At 45.5% G+C, this 20,851-nt stretch overlaps 1 protein-coding gene across 1 annotated transcript in view; it reads left to right on the top strand.

Moving 5' to 3' along the window:
* Positions 1 to 20,851, top strand: part of ANO2 (anoctamin 2) — a 379,342-nt gene that overhangs the window by 322,333 nt on the left and 36,158 nt on the right. The window contains exons 16-19 of the mRNA XM_073888754.1: positions 7,347 to 7,458; positions 9,695 to 9,752; positions 9,895 to 9,995; positions 19,515 to 19,660. Coding sequence (XP_073744855.1) covers positions 7,347 to 7,458; positions 9,695 to 9,752; positions 9,895 to 9,995; positions 19,515 to 19,660 — 417 coding nt within the window. The remainder of the gene's footprint in view (positions 1 to 7,346; positions 7,459 to 9,694; positions 9,753 to 9,894; positions 9,996 to 19,514; positions 19,661 to 20,851) is intronic.

The following is a 20,851-nucleotide window of genomic DNA, read 5'->3' as shown; positions in this document are numbered from 1 at the left end:
ACCACTGTACATTCCTCATTGGTCTCTCTGCTTCTACGACTGTCCCCCCCACTAAACACACACACACACACACACACACACACACACACACATCCACAGCTCATTTTCTGTGATCCCTTTAAAATCTGATCTTGCTCTATCCCTTCCCTCTGCAGAACCCCAAGGCGATTTCCCATTGTGCTTCCAGTGAGATCTGAAGTCCTTCCTGTGGCCTGTGGAGGCGCACTGACCCGCCCCTGCCTTCCCCTCCAGCTCTACTGCCTACTAAATGCTCTCTCCTTGCTCCGAACGCTCCGGTCCCTTGGGCCTTTTCGTTCCCTGGACATCTGTAGATCTCTCCCATCGCAGTCCTTCCAGGCTGCCACCCCTGCAGGATCCCCGGGGCCTCAGCTGAGAGGTCAGCTCCGCAGAGGCCTTTCTCGACCACTCTGACTAAACTATCTTCCTGCCCCCTTTTCTTCCCCTCTCTCCCTGCCTTTTATCCTCATTGCTCTCCAGAATGGTACATTTGTCTGCGCCCCTCTTCTAGACTCTCAGTCCAGAGGCTGGGGAGCATATTGGTTTGGCCACTGCTGTATTCCCAGTGCCCAGTGCCTGGCACATAATACCCCTTGAGAAACATTTGTTGAACAACAACAACAAAAAGGATGAAAAAGATAAACCATTCCCTCTGCACTGCCTTCCCTGGGAAGAGGTGAGGAGATGGGCTAAGGTGGCATGACTCCCCTCCCACTCACTGGGCTTGGTCTCCAGACCAGTGTGCTTGTGAGATGATGCACTGGTGTCACAGGAGTGTCTGTGGTTGCAAACTGGGCTCACCTACCTTCCTGTCTGTTCTCTTCCTACTCCTCTCAGTGCCGTGGGGAGACAGTCCTCATCGCGCGGCTGCAACAGTCAGATGGGGAATCCATGTTGAGTGCCTGCACGGTGCCTGGCACACGGTGGCCCATAGTGCGGTTCATCAATCTCTCCTCTCTCTCTCTCTCTCTTTCTCTCCCGCTTCCCAGGTGCTCCACTCCTTCTTTCTTAAAATGAGGCGCCCTGGGGTGCTGTCACCTTGGGTGAGGCTGCTAGACAGCACAGTGGGTCTCCCATCTGTTTGTCTGGGATCCTGAGTCATCGTCCTAACTCTAAGAGGGGGATCCCTTGCATGAAGACACTCTCTGGGCTGCAGGAGTATCTCAGGAACACCCATCCTTAATCTCCAGTTCTGGGGCTCTCTGCTCCCTTAGGCAATGGGTGGGCTGCTTAGTTACCCAGGGCTGGCTTTTCCTATGGATTCCCTTCCTCTCCATGGCACAAACAAGGCAACAACATCAACATCACACAGAGGCTGAGACACACCTACCCCCGCCCCCACAAACACACACGCACACACACACAAATAGAGAGAAGGCCAGATGGTAGGGCTGTCAGAAAATATTGCTGTTTGCAAAAGCTTGATCTGCCCTGGGGGAGAAGCAGTCGTCTTTGCCTTCTGACTCAGCCCCAGAGGTTCCGGCCAGGGCTGGTACTAGTTGAAATACACACTTGGACATCTCCTCATCTCGTTTTGTCGCTGTCGCTATGTCTGCGCTGGCTGGGCTCTTGGGGGCTCTGGTGAGGCTGAGCTCCTTCTCGAAAATTCAGATCCTGCAGCTGGCGTCCTCTTGCGGGCCATGCTGTTTCCATATGATTAGGATGGCGCTCTGGGGAGTTTGAATTCTGAGCTGGCCCCCTGGGACTAACTTGGGCTTTCATACTAATTATTTTCCAAGGCAGTTTACAGCTGGGTCATTTGTACTCATATTTTGTCATGACACAATACTCCAGAGGGTTAACACTTAAGAGAAAAGGGGGCTAGGTAGTGGCTTGGCCCAGGAATTCTATCCAGTTGCCCTTCTGGTCCTGGATAGAGTCTGCCCTCTGTTGGAAATCTGCTTCAGTAGGTCCTCCTGACCTACTGGTGAAACCCTCAGAAGGCCTCTAATCAACACGGGGTGACTTTCTGGGGGACGTGGGATTTCAGGAGTGAATAAGGATGGAGAGGGGTTGCCTTCCATCTACTCACATGCTCTTCACGTTGACTCCCCTCCTGTACACCCCTGTAGTGATCACAATCTAAAGGCACTGTGTTTGGAGTGTTATGAAGCCCGAGGCTCTGGGCCATTTTCTCCTGGGTTTAGGCCCACTCCAGAGGTCTGTGTCTTATGAGGGCATCCTGCCAGTGGCCTCAACTGCAGATTATTCTTCTTGGCCTGAAGACATCATCCCCATCCCAAGTGGACTCTGGGAAATCTTGTTCTATTTCTTGAGTCATGTAGTCTCTGTTGTAGATGGATGAGGCTCCTCGTGTTGGCTCCTGAGAGAGATCCAGTAGTCCGACTGGAGCTTCAGGGCTTTGATAACCCCCACCCCGACCCCCAGTTATCTGCGTCCCTGCAGGGGGGGTGTTCCCTGGAAGGCTCAGCAAAGCCCAGAATGGGGCTGCAGAGCTTCTCTGAGGTGGGGGCATCCAGCTGATTTAGTGGCCTATCAAGTAGATTTGGATTGTTTATTGGAAGTGCCCATTATTTATGGTGGCTCATGGCCCTAAGAGCACAGGCAAAGGCTGCTTTAGAACTAAAACTAATAAATAATAACTAGGCCCATGATTTATCAGCATGGAGGAAGGGAGCCACTCATTTCCATTTGGAGCAAAACATCCCAAAAGGATCGGATTCTCTTTCCCAAGAACTTGGAGTAAATTCCTCCAGGGATTGGAGATCTGAGCACAAAGAGTTCAAAGGAGATTATAAAAGAAAATCGAAGACACGTGCCTCTCTGTACCTCATCCTTAATCCCCTTCTAGCCACATTTACAAGACAAGTTTACCAAATTTTCAGCTCCTTAGACCTGATTACTCATTTTTGGGTGACACAAGTTTTAATTTTCTTATCCCCCAAATATTTTAAAATGAAAGACAAGGAGTGGTTGTTACTGTTGAATTGGCTGCCTCGGGTACACTGGGCAAAGGCTCAAAATCCCACTGAAAAGCTTTTCCTTCCTTCCTTCCTCCCCTCCCCTCCCCCCCCCCCCCCCTCCCTCCCTCCTTCCCTCCTTCTCTCTTCCTTCTTCCCTCCCTTCCTCCTTTCCTCCCTCCCTTCCTCCTTTCCTCCCTCCCTCCCTCCTTCCTTCCCCTTTCCTTTCCCTTCCCTCCTTCCTTCCCTCCCTCCTTCTTCTTTTCCTCTCCCCCTCCCTTCCTCCCCCCCCTTCCTTCTTTTTTTGACGGGGAAGTTAAGGAACATTTCTGCTGGGTGCCTCCACCCCTCCCCCATCACTCACATTTTCTTCTTTGGCAGGGGCTCTGCCTCACCTCCTGTCCTTCTCTGTCCCTCCCATGGCAGGGGCTATAGCCCTTCTAGGTCCTGCATCTAACTCCAATACCCCCATCTCTTATCTCGTGGATAAGATAGGGAAATTTAAATTAATTAAATAAAATTGAAATTGCAATGAGGGCGAGTTCACTCTCTTTCAGCTATTGCTTTCTTGTGATTTCATACCCACAGGGAATTTTTAGTAAATGATAAATATTTTTTCACTATTCCAAATGATATTTTCATGTCATGTCACGTCATTCATTCATTCATTCAATAAATATGCTTAGTCTGATACATCTCGTGTCAGCCGTGGCCCAGCAAAAGGTGGACCTGACTGTGCTCATTGTGTGAACGCCATCCACACTGTGCGTGGTGGGACCAGGGTGGCGTGGGGCTGGGGAGAGCCAGGGTTAATGGCCACGTGGTAGTTCAGAGTTAGGAGATCTTAAAATGGAAAGCGACCTTAGAAATGGGTGGCAGGCATTTCCTGGGCCTCAGCATTATTTCCTTTTGTCAAGGAAAATAGGAAACAGACTGAAGAAGGGGATGTGGATCTTGAGCCCAGGGAAGACTTGAGAAGCGTAAGTCAAACAGGAACACATTGGCCTTTTGGTTGGGCAGACTTTGTAGCAGGGAGGGAAAAGCCCTTACAGGTGAAATATCTGTGGGGCTTTGCTTATGTCCATAAACTAAAGAAGTCTCAGTGTTCACTGTGAGTGGTGAGTACAGACCATCATCCAAGTACTTGCTGGGCAAGGCAGTGTGGGACTGGCCAGACTTCTAGCTCATGGGGCTGTGCCCGTGGCCCTCCAGGTGTGGCAGGAAGCAGAAAACCACAAAGCCGTCTGCCAGCTGAGGGATATCACGGGAGACTTTTCCAGCTTCATCTCCTATAAAATTATGGCAATGTCTCTAGGTTCCCTAGCAGACAATGTTTATTTCCCAAGTTGTCTAGAGGACATCAGGAAGTGTGGGCTGGGAGTTCTGTGGAGGTGGGGAGAGGGGCTGTTTTGATTAGACCTTCCCAGCTCTGTGCCAGTAGGGTCACCTACTAGCTGTCCTCTCCACTGATTGGTAGAAAGTGCTCATTAATCAGCATGGAAACAATGCCCAGAACCTTAAGGGCTAGAGATGTGCACAAACACCTGGCCACAGATGGCCCAACTGTGCTGCAGAAAGCAGGGCTGCCAGCTTGGAGGAGGTGATGGCATCAGAGGACACTGTTTAGGACAACAGGAGCTATCGTTCATTGAGGTCTAGCACTTGCCAAGCACTAGGCTGAGGGCTTTATAAGTATCCTATCCTGTCTTCAACAACCTGTGAGGGAGATGTTGGTATCCTTTCTATATAAGTTCAGTCCCCTACCTACACTCTGCATTTGAAGTCAGGTGTGTCTAATGTGAAAATCTGTCCCTACGGCCATTTCTGGAGCAAAACAAGCAAGTAGTCACTCCCCTCAACGTACAGCTGAGCCCAGAATAGCATGACTGGGTGCTCTGTAGGTTCAGCATGGCCTGCCAGGACCTCCAGGACTGTTAGAAAGCATAAGCAAACTAAAGTAGGCTTCAGGATGATGGGGTTCTCAGAGAATGAACCAGTTTTCAGTGTTGCTGGCTGCCCAGGGGTGATGCCATGTTTCTTAGGGTTCATGCGGGCTAGGACATGACTAGAGGATGAGTAGCTCTCATTTTCGCAGGCCTTAGGGAGAAGTTGAGGCCAAGATCGCAACTGTGAGAGAAGCACTATGGCGTCGCTAAGCTTTCTGGTTCTCAAGGCCACTCCCAGGGCCAAGGGTCCCCATGGGCTGACATCTGCCTGCAACAGTCTCCTCAGTAGGTCTCTGCTCATGCTTGGACCACCGCTGATGCTATTGGGCATCATCTTTTATACTCAGAACTATGTTCTAAGATTGCAAATGAATGAGGGTCTCACTATGCTGTGTGGGAAAACAGGTCATGGAAATAGAGCATTCTTCTCTCTAAGATCCCCTTCAGCCATGACGAGCTGGGCTGGGGGTGGAGGGTGGGGAGGTGAAAGAGAAGGTCTGATGGAGACAGCAGTCCCAGGTCCTGATTTCACAGTGTGGTGGAGTAAACATCATCTTTGGAGACAGGTGGATCTGGGTTCAGACCTTAACTCTTATGTAACCCGAACTTATGGCCTGTGTGATCTAGAGCAAGGCTCTCACCCCTCTGGACCTCAGCTGCCTTTCTTTGTAAAAGTGAGATGCGTTACCCTCTCACATAGGTAGGTAAGGAGGAAACGAGTTAGCAGGTGTGTGCGCCTGGGTGCAATGCCACCCATGGAGCAGCGTGGAGCAGACATTACTGTACAGCACACATATCCCTTTGGCCTCCCTGGAAGTCCCCGCCGCTCCCTGCCTGCAGGCATTCTGCGGTTGTGAGCATGCTCAGCCCATGCATACGACAAGGCAGAAGTGCTGGAGAGTCAAGTCCAGTGGTACCCTTCACCCAGTGAGGGACTCCACTTGCTCACTCCTCAGTGTAGTAATTATGAGGGGTGTTTCACCTTCTCTTAGAAGGTCCCCAAGGGGACTGAGCCCCAGTCGCCTGCGGCCTTCAATTGTTCAGAACACATGCGTGCTGCCTTCCCTCCCCTCTCTGGCTCACTACCCCACTCCCTCACCAAAGCTTCCTGAGAGCACTTCCCAAATAAACTACTTACTTCTTGACATAGCAGCAGGTAACCCCAACTAAGACAGAAGATCAATGAAACCTCCTATTATGATTTTTGGAGGGCGTGGAAGTAGGTAATTAATAAGGAGAAATATAAAATACTATAGAAGAAAAAGAGATTACTACCATCTGAAGTCATCGGGGAAGGCTTTGGGAAGGAGATTACAGGCAACATTTGATCTGATTGCCAAAGGATGTGAAGGATTTGTACATAGGGGATGGGACAAGGAAGGGAATGCCAGGAGAGGGAACAGAGTTTTGCACCCACTTTTCCAAAGATTCCTACTAAAGCTGTGTGTGAGGCAGGTGGGCAGACAAGTCAGATGGGCCCGGGCATCAACCTTATCTGGACACAGAACCTCCTGGCTGGCATGGTCCTGATACTTTGGCCCTGTGCTTGGCACACTTTCAGGTGATATTTATCAGTGCGCACCATGCAGGGCTAGTGCTTTCTTTCTGCCTCTGAAGTGTGGCCCTGTAACCTCCTATCTTTGCCGAGCCGTTTGTCACAATCTGTGAATCCCCAGCAAACACTATGCCCTCTTGTCCACCAGAACATCCCACGGGTCTCGAGTCTTCGGAAGGCATCAGTGAGGTTTCTGCCAGTGTTTCTTAGGTCCTTGGGGGATTATGTGCTGACTCCTCTCCTTGAACCTCACAGGATTCGCTGGGGCTCTGACCCCCGAGTTTGAGACATTAGGCTTATGTTCGTTTCGCTTATCTGATGATTCTCCATCATTTGAGCGAGTGAGTATAAGGTGTCCCAGTCTATCCAGAGAGCATACAGATGCAGGCTTTCCTGCTGGAAATGAAGGAGGCGAGAAAGAGGAAAAATGTCGTGGTACCCAAGACAAGTCTTTGCTGCCTGTTGACTGTAGTTCATTGGTTAACAAGACTTTTTCATCAGGGACTTTGGTTCAAATAAAATCTTATGGAAGTGGCAATCACACAGTTAAAAGCTGTGTTCCCCTTGATGAAGTGAGGGTGGTTAGAGGAAGTTCTGCTTGCTCACATCCCCCTTACAGGAGTACAGCATGGAAACCACTGCTGGAGTGGCTAAGAGGAGGGAAGTGGTGGGAGAAAGGTGATGATTCTGTGTACCCTTTGCCTTCTGTGGCTTCACAGTACCTGGCAATCCATTTGGGACCTCCCAGATGAGTTCAGTTCTAATTTGCCAGAGATAGATCGTTTGGTTTCTACCCTGAAGGAATGAGAGCCGAGAGACAATGAATGGTTCAGGTAGTCAGGATTAAAACTCTGAAGAGGTGAAAATCTGTCTCTCAGTCTTACCAGTGTTGCTCTTTTCTTTCAGAGGTTCCCAAAACAGAACAGACTTTTGAAGAACGCCTGATACTCAAAGCTTTCTTGCTAAAGTTTGTCAATGCCTACTCACCCATCTTCTATGTGGCCTTTTTCAAGGGGAGGTGAGTATAATGGTGTCACACATGGAAGTGCAACTTGTCCCTAAGACTGGGTCCCCCGCTAGAGTCAGCTTGTCCCCACTGTCAATTCACACTCTCATTTCAATTTCATCTCTCAATTCACAGTCCCATTCCCCATCTCCATCCCCACTGCACTGTTCCATGAAGCCGTGGCATAAGCGTTATGTCATTTTGGATTAGAATCTTCGGATTCTGATAACCAGAGAAACTACAGGGATTTGACCCTGGGCCCCAGAGGGTGAGTCTTAGAATAATCTGGGCCTCCCAACATTGAGCATGAGATAAGAAAGAATTTCAGGTCTCGCGAGGGGCTCATAGGTCTTGCAATGCAGTTCTGACACCAGCTGCCCCGAGCTAGTGCAGACTTCGCACACTAAGGGCACAGTCTTCCACGAGATTGCCCTCACTCCAGACACTAGCTGCAGGCTCTGGGGTTCCTATGCCACTCATGATTCAGACCAACTGGCTACAGCCGCTAACTCCTCAGGTTTGCTAATTCTCTAGAATGACTCACAGAACTCAGGAATGTCCTGTACTTAAAATTACAGTTTTACTATAGAAAGGGGGTACAAATCCAAACCAGCAAGTGGGAGAGGCACCTAGGGTGAGGTTTACAAGGGTCCTAAACAGAAGCTTTCAGATCCTCAGGATGCATTAGTTTCCTGGCGCACTGATGTGTCCCACCAACCAGGAAGCTCATCCAAGCCTCTCTGCCCAGAATTTGTAAGGTAGCAGTATGCAGATGTGATTGGTTGAAGCACTCACCATGTGACTGAGCTCAGCCTCCACCCCCCTTCCCTCCCCTGAGGTCAGGCGGCTACTACCTGGATGAAAGGCCCAACCCTCTAATCACACAGTTGGTTTCTGTGGCGTGGCCTCCCATATCCTGAGTGATCTCATTAGCATAAATTTAGGTATAGTCTCAAGATCCCAACTATCAATAACAAAGAGAATCCTGTGGGGAATTTCTAAGGATTTAGAGGCTTCTCCAAGAACCAGCAACAAAGGCCAGTCAGATTCTTTATTATGCAACGTGTCTAGCTGTAAAATCACTTCTGACAATTAGATCAGCTGGCTACCTATAAGGAGATTTCCTAGTAGGCATTAACTTTGTCAGAAAAGCTTCCCTAGCACTAAAATCTCATCAAGCAGGCATCCATAGCAAGAGCTATTATTGTGCATATTTGATAGTTTCTTATAAATAGGTTTGTGACGGAAACCACAACCCCCCTTCCTGGGATCTCTGCCCTTGACTCCTATGAAATTATAGTAGCAGAGAGACTATCCATATTAATGGGTATATAATCCACTGGTGCTTTCACTCTAGATTTAATATCAATAGCAAATTTCCTACATAGATATTTCAGGCCAAAAAATAGGGTCCCGACCCTTAGATAAATTTGTAGTCTATTGAAAGAGATGGTCTTATCATCAGCACCAGCAATGAATTGCTATCATAGAAGTATAAAGAAAGTGCTGGGGAAATAATTGTGAGCAGAGACAGAAGACTTCACAGAGAAGGAAAGATTTGAGCTGAGCCTTAAATAGATGGCTAGGATTTCCATAGGTGGATGAAGGACTAACAGTTCAAGTAAGAAGGAGTCTTCTCATTACCTGGCTGGTTCCGTGATTGGCTTTTTCCTCTCTGCTTACCCCCCCCCCAACCCTATCTTCTTGTCGTCCAGTAAGATAGACCCAACTTGGAAAAGGAAGGAGGCAGGCTGCTTCCATGCCTTTGAATATTCTTAAGAAGTCTGGATTTTTCTTTTCTGATCCCAGGAATCCCTACTTGCAACTTTGGCCTGTCTCCACCCTCCATTTCCTGGGAAATCAGAATCTCCCACCGAGGAGCCTCGATAAGAACTCAATTCTTAACATTCGTTGAGGGAGGAAGGTGCACAGATAGTACACTTAGGGATAATCCAAACAGTGTGGCATTGAGGCTCAGAAATTGTCACACACAGGACCTTCCCAGCCCCACACCAGCCCCAGCCTCAGCCCCTGTCCCCTGGAACTCGGGTTAAGAGGTGAACCCTCGATGGTCAGGTGACAGCTAGCCAGTAACGCGGTGTCCACGCCCACCCCTGCGTGAGCTGGGCCCCTGCCCTGGCCAGTTCTTTCCAGGAGGCTGTTGGGCCTTTCCTCTTCCACTCAGAAGGCAGGCTTCTAGCCGCCCTGCCTTCTCCTTCCCTAACTGTCCCACACTTCTGGATTTCAGGTTCGTGGGCAGACCTGGAAGCTATGTTTATGTGTTCGATGGTTACCGCATGGAAGAGGCAAGTACAACCCGGCTGGTGGTGTGCAGGTGCACCCCTGGCCCCGGCTGTCCCCCCTTGCAGCGTGCCTCACTTCTTGCCCTTGCTTCTCTGAGCTCCACTTGGTCTAACCACATCTTCCATTATCTTCTTTTCCGGGCAGTGTGCTCCGGGGGGCTGCCTCATGGAGCTCTGCATTCAGCTCAGCATCATCATGTTGGGGAAGCAGCTGATCCAGAACAACATCTTTGAGATTGGAGTCCCGTATGTAATGAACTCCTCTTCCCTGTCCGCTTGCCACCAGGGCCTAGCCCAGCAGGGCCAGACTTCCAGCAGGGTGTTCCCGGCCTCCTCTTCTCAGAGAGCCTGGTTATTTACTCCTCTGTCCCACTTGCCAATAATTTTCCCCATGAGGCAGGGCCCCTCCCGCAAGGCTTGTTTGCCGATCTGATTTGGGAGGTTTGAAGCTCAGAAAGATTAATAAGCACTTGCTTCAGCAACCTAAGGACTAAGTGGCAGAGCTAGGAGTCAGGTAGCTCAGACCTCAAAGTGTAAAATATGTTTAATGCTCACTGTCTTCCCACTAAGTAAGTAAAAAAGAACTCTCATTATGGTGGATATAAATGAATACGAAAGTTTGAAATACTGTGTAATAATTTAGAGCAATCTCTAAGAAGGTGTGGGATATGTGATCTTAGGAGCGGAAGGATGCAGAGCTGGTAAAGCTCAGATTGGATCTTCACATGGATCTTCTATCCCCTCCCACATGATTTGATACAAATTTCACAGAAGGACCTCTTTCAGTTAGGTGTTGCATGGAGATAGGTGACTCATAGGCACTGGATCTAAAAGAAATCAAAACTCAATAATGAAAATCTACCTTCAGGTCAAAGAAAAATGTAAACCCCCCCCCCATCTTGCGTTTCTATTGCTTTTTGGTGCTCACATACCATTCCTTAGGCTCAATGCTTTGGGTGTTTTCCTGCCCTCACTCTGAGATAGTTGTGGGTAGCCCTTGGGTATGTGCTTTTATTGGAGGAGGATGGGTAAGAATGTCGTGTCTGGCCATCCTGTTGCACCTTCCTGCTTAAGCCAGCCTCTAGTCACCGGTCAGGAAGTGATCACTTTTGAGAAACTCCGCCCTCTGAAAGTGTGCCCTGTTCCCAGCTTTCTGATCGAAAGTCATTCGGTGATAGTCGAGTGAAGCTGGTGAAACACATGGCCACCGTTCTCTAGGAGCTTACCCTCTCAGAGAGAGACCACATTTGTTATGGATAAACATCCAGAAAATATACAGACCAAGAAAAGATGTACCAAAGCCACATCTGGCTCCTTTGAAGCTACATGACCAGCCCATCCACTCCTGCTACAAAGGAAAGTCTCCATTCTCCTTCAGACATCTGGGGAAGACACCTGTCCTTCCAGTGTGTCGTTATTCTGCTCTGGATGGAATTGTATACAGCTTGCAGGCATGAGATTTATTCATCCCTGGACATCTGCTCTATCACTTAGTCCATTCACTCTGGACCCAGAGGCCCTTTATAGAGGATAAGAGAGACAAGAGCTCAGGCATATGTTTGGACAAGGTATTGGCATGTCCCCCCACCCATCAACTCCATTGGCTCCATAACAGATGAAAGTAACACACGGCTATTTGCTTTGAAGGCTAAATTTTCTTGTTTATGCTTGATGCATGTTTAATATGCCACACTTTAATTGATGGCAATTGCACAGTGGCTCATAAAGCTATGGGCAAGTCACTTCTTTAAGTCTTGCTGTCCTCCTCTCTTGATGAAAATGATGGCATAAGAATCATCTCTAAGGTGTTCTCATTTCAGCTCTGACATTCAGTGAACTTCTCCTCTATTCAGTGAAACTGGACACTGCTGGTTCCAAATACAGGTCACTTCTGTTTCAAAAGATTGTTCCTCATTTCAGTTTCTAGTCTGCTAGAGGAAACATACAATGTAATTTTGTAATTAATTTCATATATACATATATTAACTATATAAGATATGTAGTTAATTATAATAATGAATATGTAGTTAATCCCTGAGGACGTAGAGCAAAAATTCTTCTACCAATCCCCAGTGTCTTTTATCTCCAAAGTTCTTTGTAATTCTACAGGTTGTATTCTGAGTTTGGCCACCTGAAATCACTATGGTAGTGATTATTGGATTTTTCCACTCCCTACTCAGAGCCCACTCTCTAGAAATTAGACCCCACCCAATCCAGAGTTCAAGCACCTGGTGATATCCTTATGTGTGACACCGTTGAGAAACATGACATAAGCAAGAAAATAGAAGGAGTCTTTCATAGTCAAAAGAGAAATGACAGTTGAACCTGACAGTGAGGAAGGAGAGGTATAAATTATAAAACTTAGACTCAGTGGTCTTGAATTCTGTGGTGGAGGTAGCACATGTCAGTAGGACAGAGATTGTCCAACAGATCTGGGTTTAAATTGAGGCATTATAATATACTCACTGTGTGACCTTGTTACAGTTATTCTAAAAGAATTTTCATGCAACATGGCTTATGTAAAAATAAAGGTTAGATGAATGCCCAGCTGTCTAGAAAATAGAAAATAAGGAGTCCAAGAAAGGAGGAACCATTCTCCGGGGTTCCAGGCGGCCTAGGTGTACTGAGCATCATTACCTTTACATTTGTAAGTGATGCTTTGTGAGTGCTGCAAGTCCAAGAATGAGATTGAGAAGACCAAGTCAGGAGCACTGTTTTTCTCTTCTGTTCAGGGCTTAATGGCTTTTGGCTCATGTACCTTCAGATTCTTTCCCCAGAAGAGAGAAATATTAGTCTTAAAGGCCAGATTTAATTTTTAAAAACAGAAGCAAGTCTGAGGAGTTAGGTAGGTGATTATGCTAGTTAAGAACACTTGGGATAAAAGATATAAGATTATACAGTTAGAAGATGTTTATCTTGAATCACAGATCTGTGCCTCTGAAACAAATAATACATTATATGTTAAAAAAAAAAAGAAGAAGATAGCAGGAGGGGAAGAATGAAGGGGGGGAAATCGGAGGGGGAGATGAACCATGAGAGCCGATGGACTCTGAAAAACAAACTAGGGGTTCTAGAGGGGAGGGGGGTGGGGGGATGGGTTAGCCTGGTGATGGGTATTAAGGAGGGCACGTTCTGCATGGAGCATTGGGTATTATGCACAAATAGTGAATCATGGAACACTGCATCAAAAACCAATGAGGTAATGTATGGTGATTAATATAACATAATGATAAAAAAAAGAACTGAGAATTTCTAGTGGAGTGAAAGACTCTCTGAAATAAACAAGTAATTGAAAAAAAAAAGTTTATCATCTGCTTCTGAAAGTGATTTTTTAAGATTCTTCCAAAGAAAATTTTGAAATATTAAAGACTATCTAATTGACTATTATCAGTAGCCAGTCAGCTATAATTTCTCTCTCTCCCTGAGGGTGAAACATTCTTATTAGATTCTGTGTGTGTGTCTTCCAAAAAGTACCATAACCACAATTTTGATGCTCTTGAGAATCTTACAGTCCAGTAGGTTTCTTGTAGAACATTCTTACCCAATCTTGAGTGATTTGTAAGCTAACTCTTAGTTTTTTTTTCTCCATATCTACCTAAACAGCTATTTGCCTATTCATTTCCTCTAAACCAACTCACTTTTTAAATTCATAACATTTCTGAAAATGGAAAATGAACACTGCCAGCTATCATGAATAGCAACTCACAGTAGAAAGAAATATGATAAAAGTAAACACTATTAAACAACCAATGACATCGGCCTAAGATCTGCATTCTCTCTGTTATAAAGGAAGCTGGACAGGCACTGGGGAGTTGTTAAAGGCATGCCAGCAGCAGACTGGGGTTTTCTCCTTGACCGCCATCAGAGGGGCTGAACGAGAGCAGGGAAGGAAAGAATTCTCCCAGATGCTCTAATGAGATGAAGGCCCAGTGTAGAGACCTCCAGGCCTGGATTCAGAGGCCCTGCGGATGAAAGGAACACAGTGCTTCAAAGGGAGGCAGTGAAACTGGGGGCAGTGGTCTCTTTAAAGGCAGCTCTGCGACTAATTGAGGACATGATAATAAATAAAACTGAGTTGCGTGATCTGGCATTGGACTATCCCCACTCAGCATCCCCAGGCTCCTGGGGCCTGACACAGTTGTGACAGATGCTTTCCAGAGAGGCGCTGGATGGTTTTAAACATTACAGGCCCCAGAACAATGCTCATCGGCAGCTCCATCTGAGATGACTTCAGACATGGCGGGCGGTGTGGCAGAATCGGATCTTGCGCTATTTATTACCTGAGTCCCCTGACAGGGGTTTCCATTCTCCCCTGCTGCTGCCCCACATACCCCGCCTTTCCCACATGGGTCTGTGCAAGATAGACTTTGCATCCAGATCGCATGGGGCCCCTGAAACATGCCGCCCCACATCCCAACTTCTCACCATAATTTTATCTCAAACTTAGCTCCAGTCTTCCTTGAAGCAAAACTGGAAATGGACCTTTTATTATTAAGAAGGATTTTTTTTGGATAAAAAATAAAATGCTATCTTTTTCAAATGCCAGATTCTCCCCTGGGTGAAGTCCAAGGCAGACAGAGCAAATACATGAATACTCCCACCAGCAAAATGTCCCCCCATCCCTATTCTTACTAAAAACACCAGATCACATCCCAAAATAGCTGTAATGTACCCTGGACATGGCCAGCAAGATTTTATAAACTTTCTGCTTTTTTTTTCAGTAAATGTGATAAATATTACATTTCAAGACATAAAACAGTCTCTCTTTAAAGCCATCACAGGCGAAGGAGGTCTGTGTTCTCAAAGACAGTGGAATCTGGCCATGAATCAGAAGTTTAAGGAACAAATTTGAACCTTGTCAGGTGTCAAGGAAAGGAATACATAGCTCAGAGGTTGCTATGTTCTTCTTCTTTGGCCCATTTAGGGCTTGGTTCTGCCTTCTCTAATGAGGCTTGAGGCATGTGGAGCCAGGTCTGTGGAGAGCTGCCTGCGGCCCAGATCCCTGTGGCAGGAAGGCCTAAGGTGTGACAGACAATCACCATGGTCTTGGGGTGAGCCCATGGGGCACAAGCAAAGGAAAGGCTCCAAGCCTTCCGGACAGTTTCTCAGACCTGTCATTAAAAAGGGACGGAAAAATAGCAGAGCAGATGAAAAGGACAAGGGGGTAACATCAAAGGAGTTATTTTAACAGGCGAGTGCATCATACGGTCAGAATCATAATCTGAAGTTTTCCAAACGACCCGTCTGTATGTTATACAATTTGCAGGATTCCTGTTAAATCCTGTTCTCTAGGGACTTTCTTTATTAATTTTTTTAATGCTCACGGAGATCTCCAGGAGGGGAGCTTCTGGGAAGAAGGGGGTGCATAAGAATTATTTGTGGACTTTTTTCCCCCTCATTGTCTTTGACCTCCCCACAGTGTGTAACACTGTGGCTGAAGTCTTTCCTGAAACACCCCTTCCACCCTCCCCTTCTTTGCCACATGGGTTCACAGTTGACCTTCTGTTCCTATAATGGCTGCTTTCTTTGCCCTTGGAAGGCTCCACTCCCTCTCCCTATCCCTTGACTATTGGAATTCCTTTCCTGTGCTCCATCCACACACAGGTGGGGCTCATTGCTATGGTCTTGGTTCCTCTCTCCAGGATGATTCTTATTATTGTTAGCTTCCACTCAGACCTGTCTTAAGGGCTCTAGATCTGTGTATAAAATGCTTACTAGATATCCCTACTTGGTTGTCACGTGGGATCCTCTGCCTCAACCATTCCTCCTCCACCCCTTCATCAAAATGGCGTCTTCTTTAGTGTTCCTGTCTTAGCAAAATGTACCACCATCCACACCCATGCCCAAAGACCCCAGAATGGTCCTTAGTTCCTTATTCTGCTTTCTTTCCCTCATACGGGTCACCACCAGCTTCTTAACTCTGCTTCCTGAGCCTGTCTCAGTCTGTCCTCATGTCCACTGTGGTTACTGTGGACTCTGGGGCCATAATCTCTCACCTCAGCCACTGCCTAAGATGGCCGACAAGGCCTTCATGCTGTGAACTTGCACTACCTTTTCACTCTTCTCTTTCCTCACTTTTTGTGTCCTACTCTCTGCTCTGAGCATTTTGAACTCCTTTCAGTCCCTTCTCTGAGCCGTTCTCGTATTTGCCTTGGGCCATTGCACAGATAACCTCCTCTGCCTAGAACACACCTTCTCCCTCTTTTCCATACTTCTGTCATCTTTCATCATTTAGTTGGTTTACACATCTCTTTCTCGGGGAAAACTTTCCCTGATTTAGGTCAGGTTAGTTTTCTGTTTTCATAATTACCTAAATTTCTCCCTTCATAATACTCTTTACACATTATTGGTAGCACTTGTTTAAGTGTCCACTTTCCCAGAGAGATCACCTCATGAAACACATCAGATGTCATGTTTTCTCCTGGAGACCATCCTCTGGGAATCTTTATTCTCTTGTTCAAACCAAAACTGTTTGTTCACTAAACTTTCTACATAGCTACCAATCCCAGTTAGATCCAGCACTTCCTTGTTCTGATGGATTTCTTGTTTGCTGGATTCCACTGTTTTGTTTCTTGTTTTATATCTTTGGTTGGTGAAATTCATCCTCCAAGAACTTCACGAGGGTGGATGCGTAGAAGGATATCTTTTTTTAAAACCTTGCATGGTTTACATTTCTTTATTCTTTGCACTTGATGTATAATTTGGTTGGGTATAAAATCCCTTGCTAAAAATCGATTTGCCTTCTCAATATTAATAGAGTTTTCTAGTATTTTCTAGTGTCAAGGGCTGATGTTGAGAATTTCTTTTTTTGTTTTAGAGAATCTGTCTCTCTGGACATGGAAGCTTTTGGAATCCTGTTCATTATTCCTAGAGTGGTGAAATCTCATGATGATGGGCTTTGGTGGAAGTCCTTTTCCTTATCATTATGCTGAGTGGGTCCTTCCAATCCGAAAATGCATATCTTTCAGCTCTGAGATGTTTTCTTGTATTTCCTTATACTTTCTTCGCCATTTTCTTTGTCTTCTCTTTCTGATTAAATGCTGGAGTTGCTAGACTGATTAATTTTCTTATTTTTTCTTTCCTATTGTCCATTTATTTGTCTTTTCTATTTTTTTCTGTGAGTTTATTCTTTAACTTCCTATCATTTTATTGGATTTTGGCAGATCTAGAATTTCCCCAGTTCATTTTTTCCTCTGAATAAACTTTTTACTCCTGCTGGTATTGGGAAAATGGTAGTCAGTCACCTGGGCAATATGGGTGGACAGAGACACTAGGGTCTACTGTTCCTTAAACAGTGCATTGACCAATCACTATTGCCTGCCTTTGATGGTACCTGGTACCTGAAACTCCTGAACACTTCTGAGATTGCAGCATGAGCTGGCTTGCATTTCTCTGCTGTCTTTCACTGTAGGGACTTGGTATTCAGCCATCACGGCTTTGTTAACCCCTTTATCCACTGTCTGTCTTCCAAAATATTTATTAACATCTCTCATACACTGTTGTACTCATGACTCTTTTCTTTAACCTTGTGGTTTTAGACATTTTAAAATTCATTCACTGTCATTTTAGTAGCATTTCAGAAGTGGAATGTGCTCAATTGTCCATATTTAATTAAAACCACTGACTATTCTTTACTAAAGATTTGGCCAAGCTTTCCGATTACTGGCATCTGGAGGAAAGGTCTCAGTCTGAGTACTGATTCTGGACCTCCCCCTTCCTCCATCCTTCCCTCCCTCTCTCCTTTTCCTTTTTTTCTTTTCTTCTCTCTCTCCTTTATTAGTTTTTCTTCACCTCGCCTTCTGTCTTGACCTGTAGACAGGGTCTCAGCCAGTCCACACCTATTTGGCTTCAGAATCTTTAGGCTCCACCTAGGTTTTTCTTAATTTCTTATTATCACAGAATTACTGCTTGCTCTTTTATTATGAAATACTGTATTTTACTGCTGCTTCTGTGGATCTCATTCTTTAAATCCTTCTGTGATGGTGATGATGATGATGGTGGTGGTGGTGGTGACCACAGGGACAAGGATAAATATACTGAGCTCTTAGCATGTACCAAGCCATAAGGGTAAGCATGTTACATAGATTATCTCCTTTAACTGCCCCTTTGGGCTAGTTAATATTTATTTTCTCATAGATAATACAATTAAATCTTATGGGGTTTTAATAGCCTGTCCAAGAAAATACAGCTGGTGAGTTGTAAACCTAGGTTTTAAGCAATTATTTTCTGCCATCAAAGATCAGACTTTTACCCACTACACTACACCACTATACCACGTCTTCTTGATGGCAAATGGTATTACACAGGACACTGATTGGGCACGTGCTGCATGGAGCACTGGGTGTTATGCGCAAACAATGAATCATGGAACACTACATCAAAAACTAATGGTGTATTGTATGGTGACTAACATAACATAAAAAAACAAAACATTATTTTGAACCATTAGATTTCCACTAACTGTCAGGAGCATATCCCAACAATGAAAGCCATACCTAAATAATATTGAGAACGCTCTTCTGGAAATAGCTGCATAGAGGTTAGATGATCCCATGTGGGGAATGTGGCCGGAATTCCTGCATTGGATGGAGCATGGACTTCAAAATCCCTTTAACTCTTCAAGTCAATGATTCTGACTGTTCTGCTACTAATTCTCCTCCCAACTATTTCCTAGAAACTTTCTTCTAGATTGATCAGCACAACTGGTACCTTGTTCCTTTACCCGATTTCATTCTCTGGGATGGTGTATCAATGGAAAGTATGAAAAAACTATGCCCTCAGGCATATTTTAGCATTTAATACTAAAAATAATAATAGTTATTATCACTGAATGCCTCTTGTGTCCAGATATTATGCTAAGGATTGTATAAACATCATTTCACTTAATCCATTATTAGTTTGGTTGACTTAGTCTACTCGAGCTGCCATCACAAAATATCATAGGCTGTGTGGCATAAACAACAGATACTGATTTCTCGCAGTTTGGGAGGCTGGAAAGTCCAAGATCAAGGACTGGCAGAGTTTGGTTTCTAATGAGGGCCACTTTCCTGGATTGCAGATAACCACCTTCTAACTGTGTCCTCCTCACATAGTGGAGAGAGAAAGATCACTGTCTCTTCCTTTTCTTATAAGACTACCAATCCTATTGGATTTAGGACGCCAGTTTTTTGACCTCACCTAATCTTAATTACCTCCTAAAAGCCCTATTATCCCCAAATGCAGTCACATCTGGGGTTAGCCCTTCAACATATGAATCTTGGGGAGATTCAATTTAACCCATAAGAGTGGTAGACAACATTTAGGTTGGCTTTGATGGAAATATGATGGTGTTTATGTTATTAAGACCTGAAAATGTTTGAGCTGGGAAGAGAGCATCTTTCTAGTATTTTCTAGACATCCTCTTTCCCCATGAAGAGGATGGACAGATCACCTGTTATATAATAGGATGGTCTCAACATTTGGCAAGAAGGGCCAATTGTCTTGTTGCTTCTCAAACAGTAGGAAGAGTTCAGTTTCTTTGGGTCTGAAGAAACCAGACCCTTTGTGGGGGGGACCTTTCATCATCCTATTAAAAAACCTCATGTTGTCTTAAAGAGAAAAGTAGTCTTTTTAGTGTCCCTCTCTCAGTCCTTGGAGCAGAGATGACTTTAGTGTCAAAAAGCCCTAGTTTGGTTTTTTTGTTTTTTGTTTTTTTTTTCTCCTTCAGTCTATAGAACTAACTCTGTCCTCCAGAGGCTTTTGGTGACTGGTCCATTTCTTTCCCAGGAAGCTAAAGAAACTATTTCGGAAGCTGAAAGATGAGACAGAACCTGGAGAAACTGACTCTGCCCACTCAAAGCATCCAGAGCAGTGGGACCTAGACTACAGCTTGGAGCCATACACTGGACTGACTCCAGAGTACATGGAGATGAGTAAGATCACATGATTTTTCCTTCTACCTGGGGGAGGTTCACACAGGGGGGTCTGCATGGAGGGCAAGGAAAGGGGTTAGGGAAATGACAGGGGCAGTCCCTGCATCTTCTTGGGCTTCATGGCTACACAGTGTCACCTTCAGTGCCACATGAAAGTGAGGAGGGTGGGACAGAAGGAACCCTGGAATGAGAACCAGGAGCAACTCTTATTATCATCTTGACACTAGGGTGATACACTCTTCTTCTTGGCCTTCCTCTCATCCATGAAATGAGAAGTTTGGTCTCTCAGGCCCCTTTCCATGGTTTCTGTCATTGATAAAAGGGAAATAGTGAAACTTGAAATTTAAGAATGAAAGTTCCATTAAGGAAGAGTAAAGTAATCCTAGGACACTCGGGCCAAGGATACTTACATCTTTGACATGGAGAATATAGGAGAGGCCACCACTCTACTCAGCTGGGGCTGGGTAAAGTGTCAGCTTTTCTCTTAAAAAGGTGGGTTGTTTTGTGTAGGGGATGAGAGGTATAGATTTCTAGTTACAGAGCCTCTTGCTATTCTTGGCTAAGGCTGGAAAGCAAGAGTGCATGTAGTATAGGTTGGTGGAACACAGTCATTTCACATGTGGTTTAAAGGCCATGAGTTCTCCATTATACATGTACTAGTTTAGATTAGCTGCCTTCAAGCTCTTGGTTGCTTGTGACTAATCCTGACCTTTTATTGGGGTGGATATTTGAGAAGCCTCTTCACAAGATTTGGAACTAATGAATTAAAAACATAGGACCAAGAGGTCAGCCACATCATCTCAACATTTACTCAATCTAGAATGTGTGGAGAATCATCAGTCAGATCCATCAGAAGAATCACTTGGTGATTTGTCATTGGACCTATCGTTGCGTTTGCACAATAGCTCCTTCCTGCTTTGGTTCATCACTTGTAATAGGGGGCTCCCGATGCCTCTCTGTGCACCAGGTCCTAAGCTTGTTATTTCTCATGGATATTTCTCCTCTTCTGTTTATACAAATATGTGTGTGTGAAGGGTAGAGGGATGGACAGGGTCTGAAGTAGATGGCTATAAAAGGTCTGTTCTCGTTCTGGGGTTCTAAAATTCCAGGCAAAATCTGTACTTTGTAATCTAAGTAAACTCACCAGAGAAGGAACAATCATTATACCTGCTTCAGGAACAACAGGCCAGG

Source organism: Callorhinus ursinus, unplaced genomic scaffold (genome assembly GCF_003265705.2).
Source record: "Callorhinus ursinus isolate GAN/ISIS: 27379988/994484 unplaced genomic scaffold, GSC_fseal_2.0 scaffold94, whole genome shotgun sequence".
Classification (NCBI taxonomy): domain Eukaryota; kingdom Metazoa; phylum Chordata; class Mammalia; order Carnivora; family Otariidae; genus Callorhinus; species Callorhinus ursinus.
The sequence above is the reverse complement of the archived record's forward strand: the minus strand, read 5'-3'. Positions and strand labels throughout refer to the sequence as shown.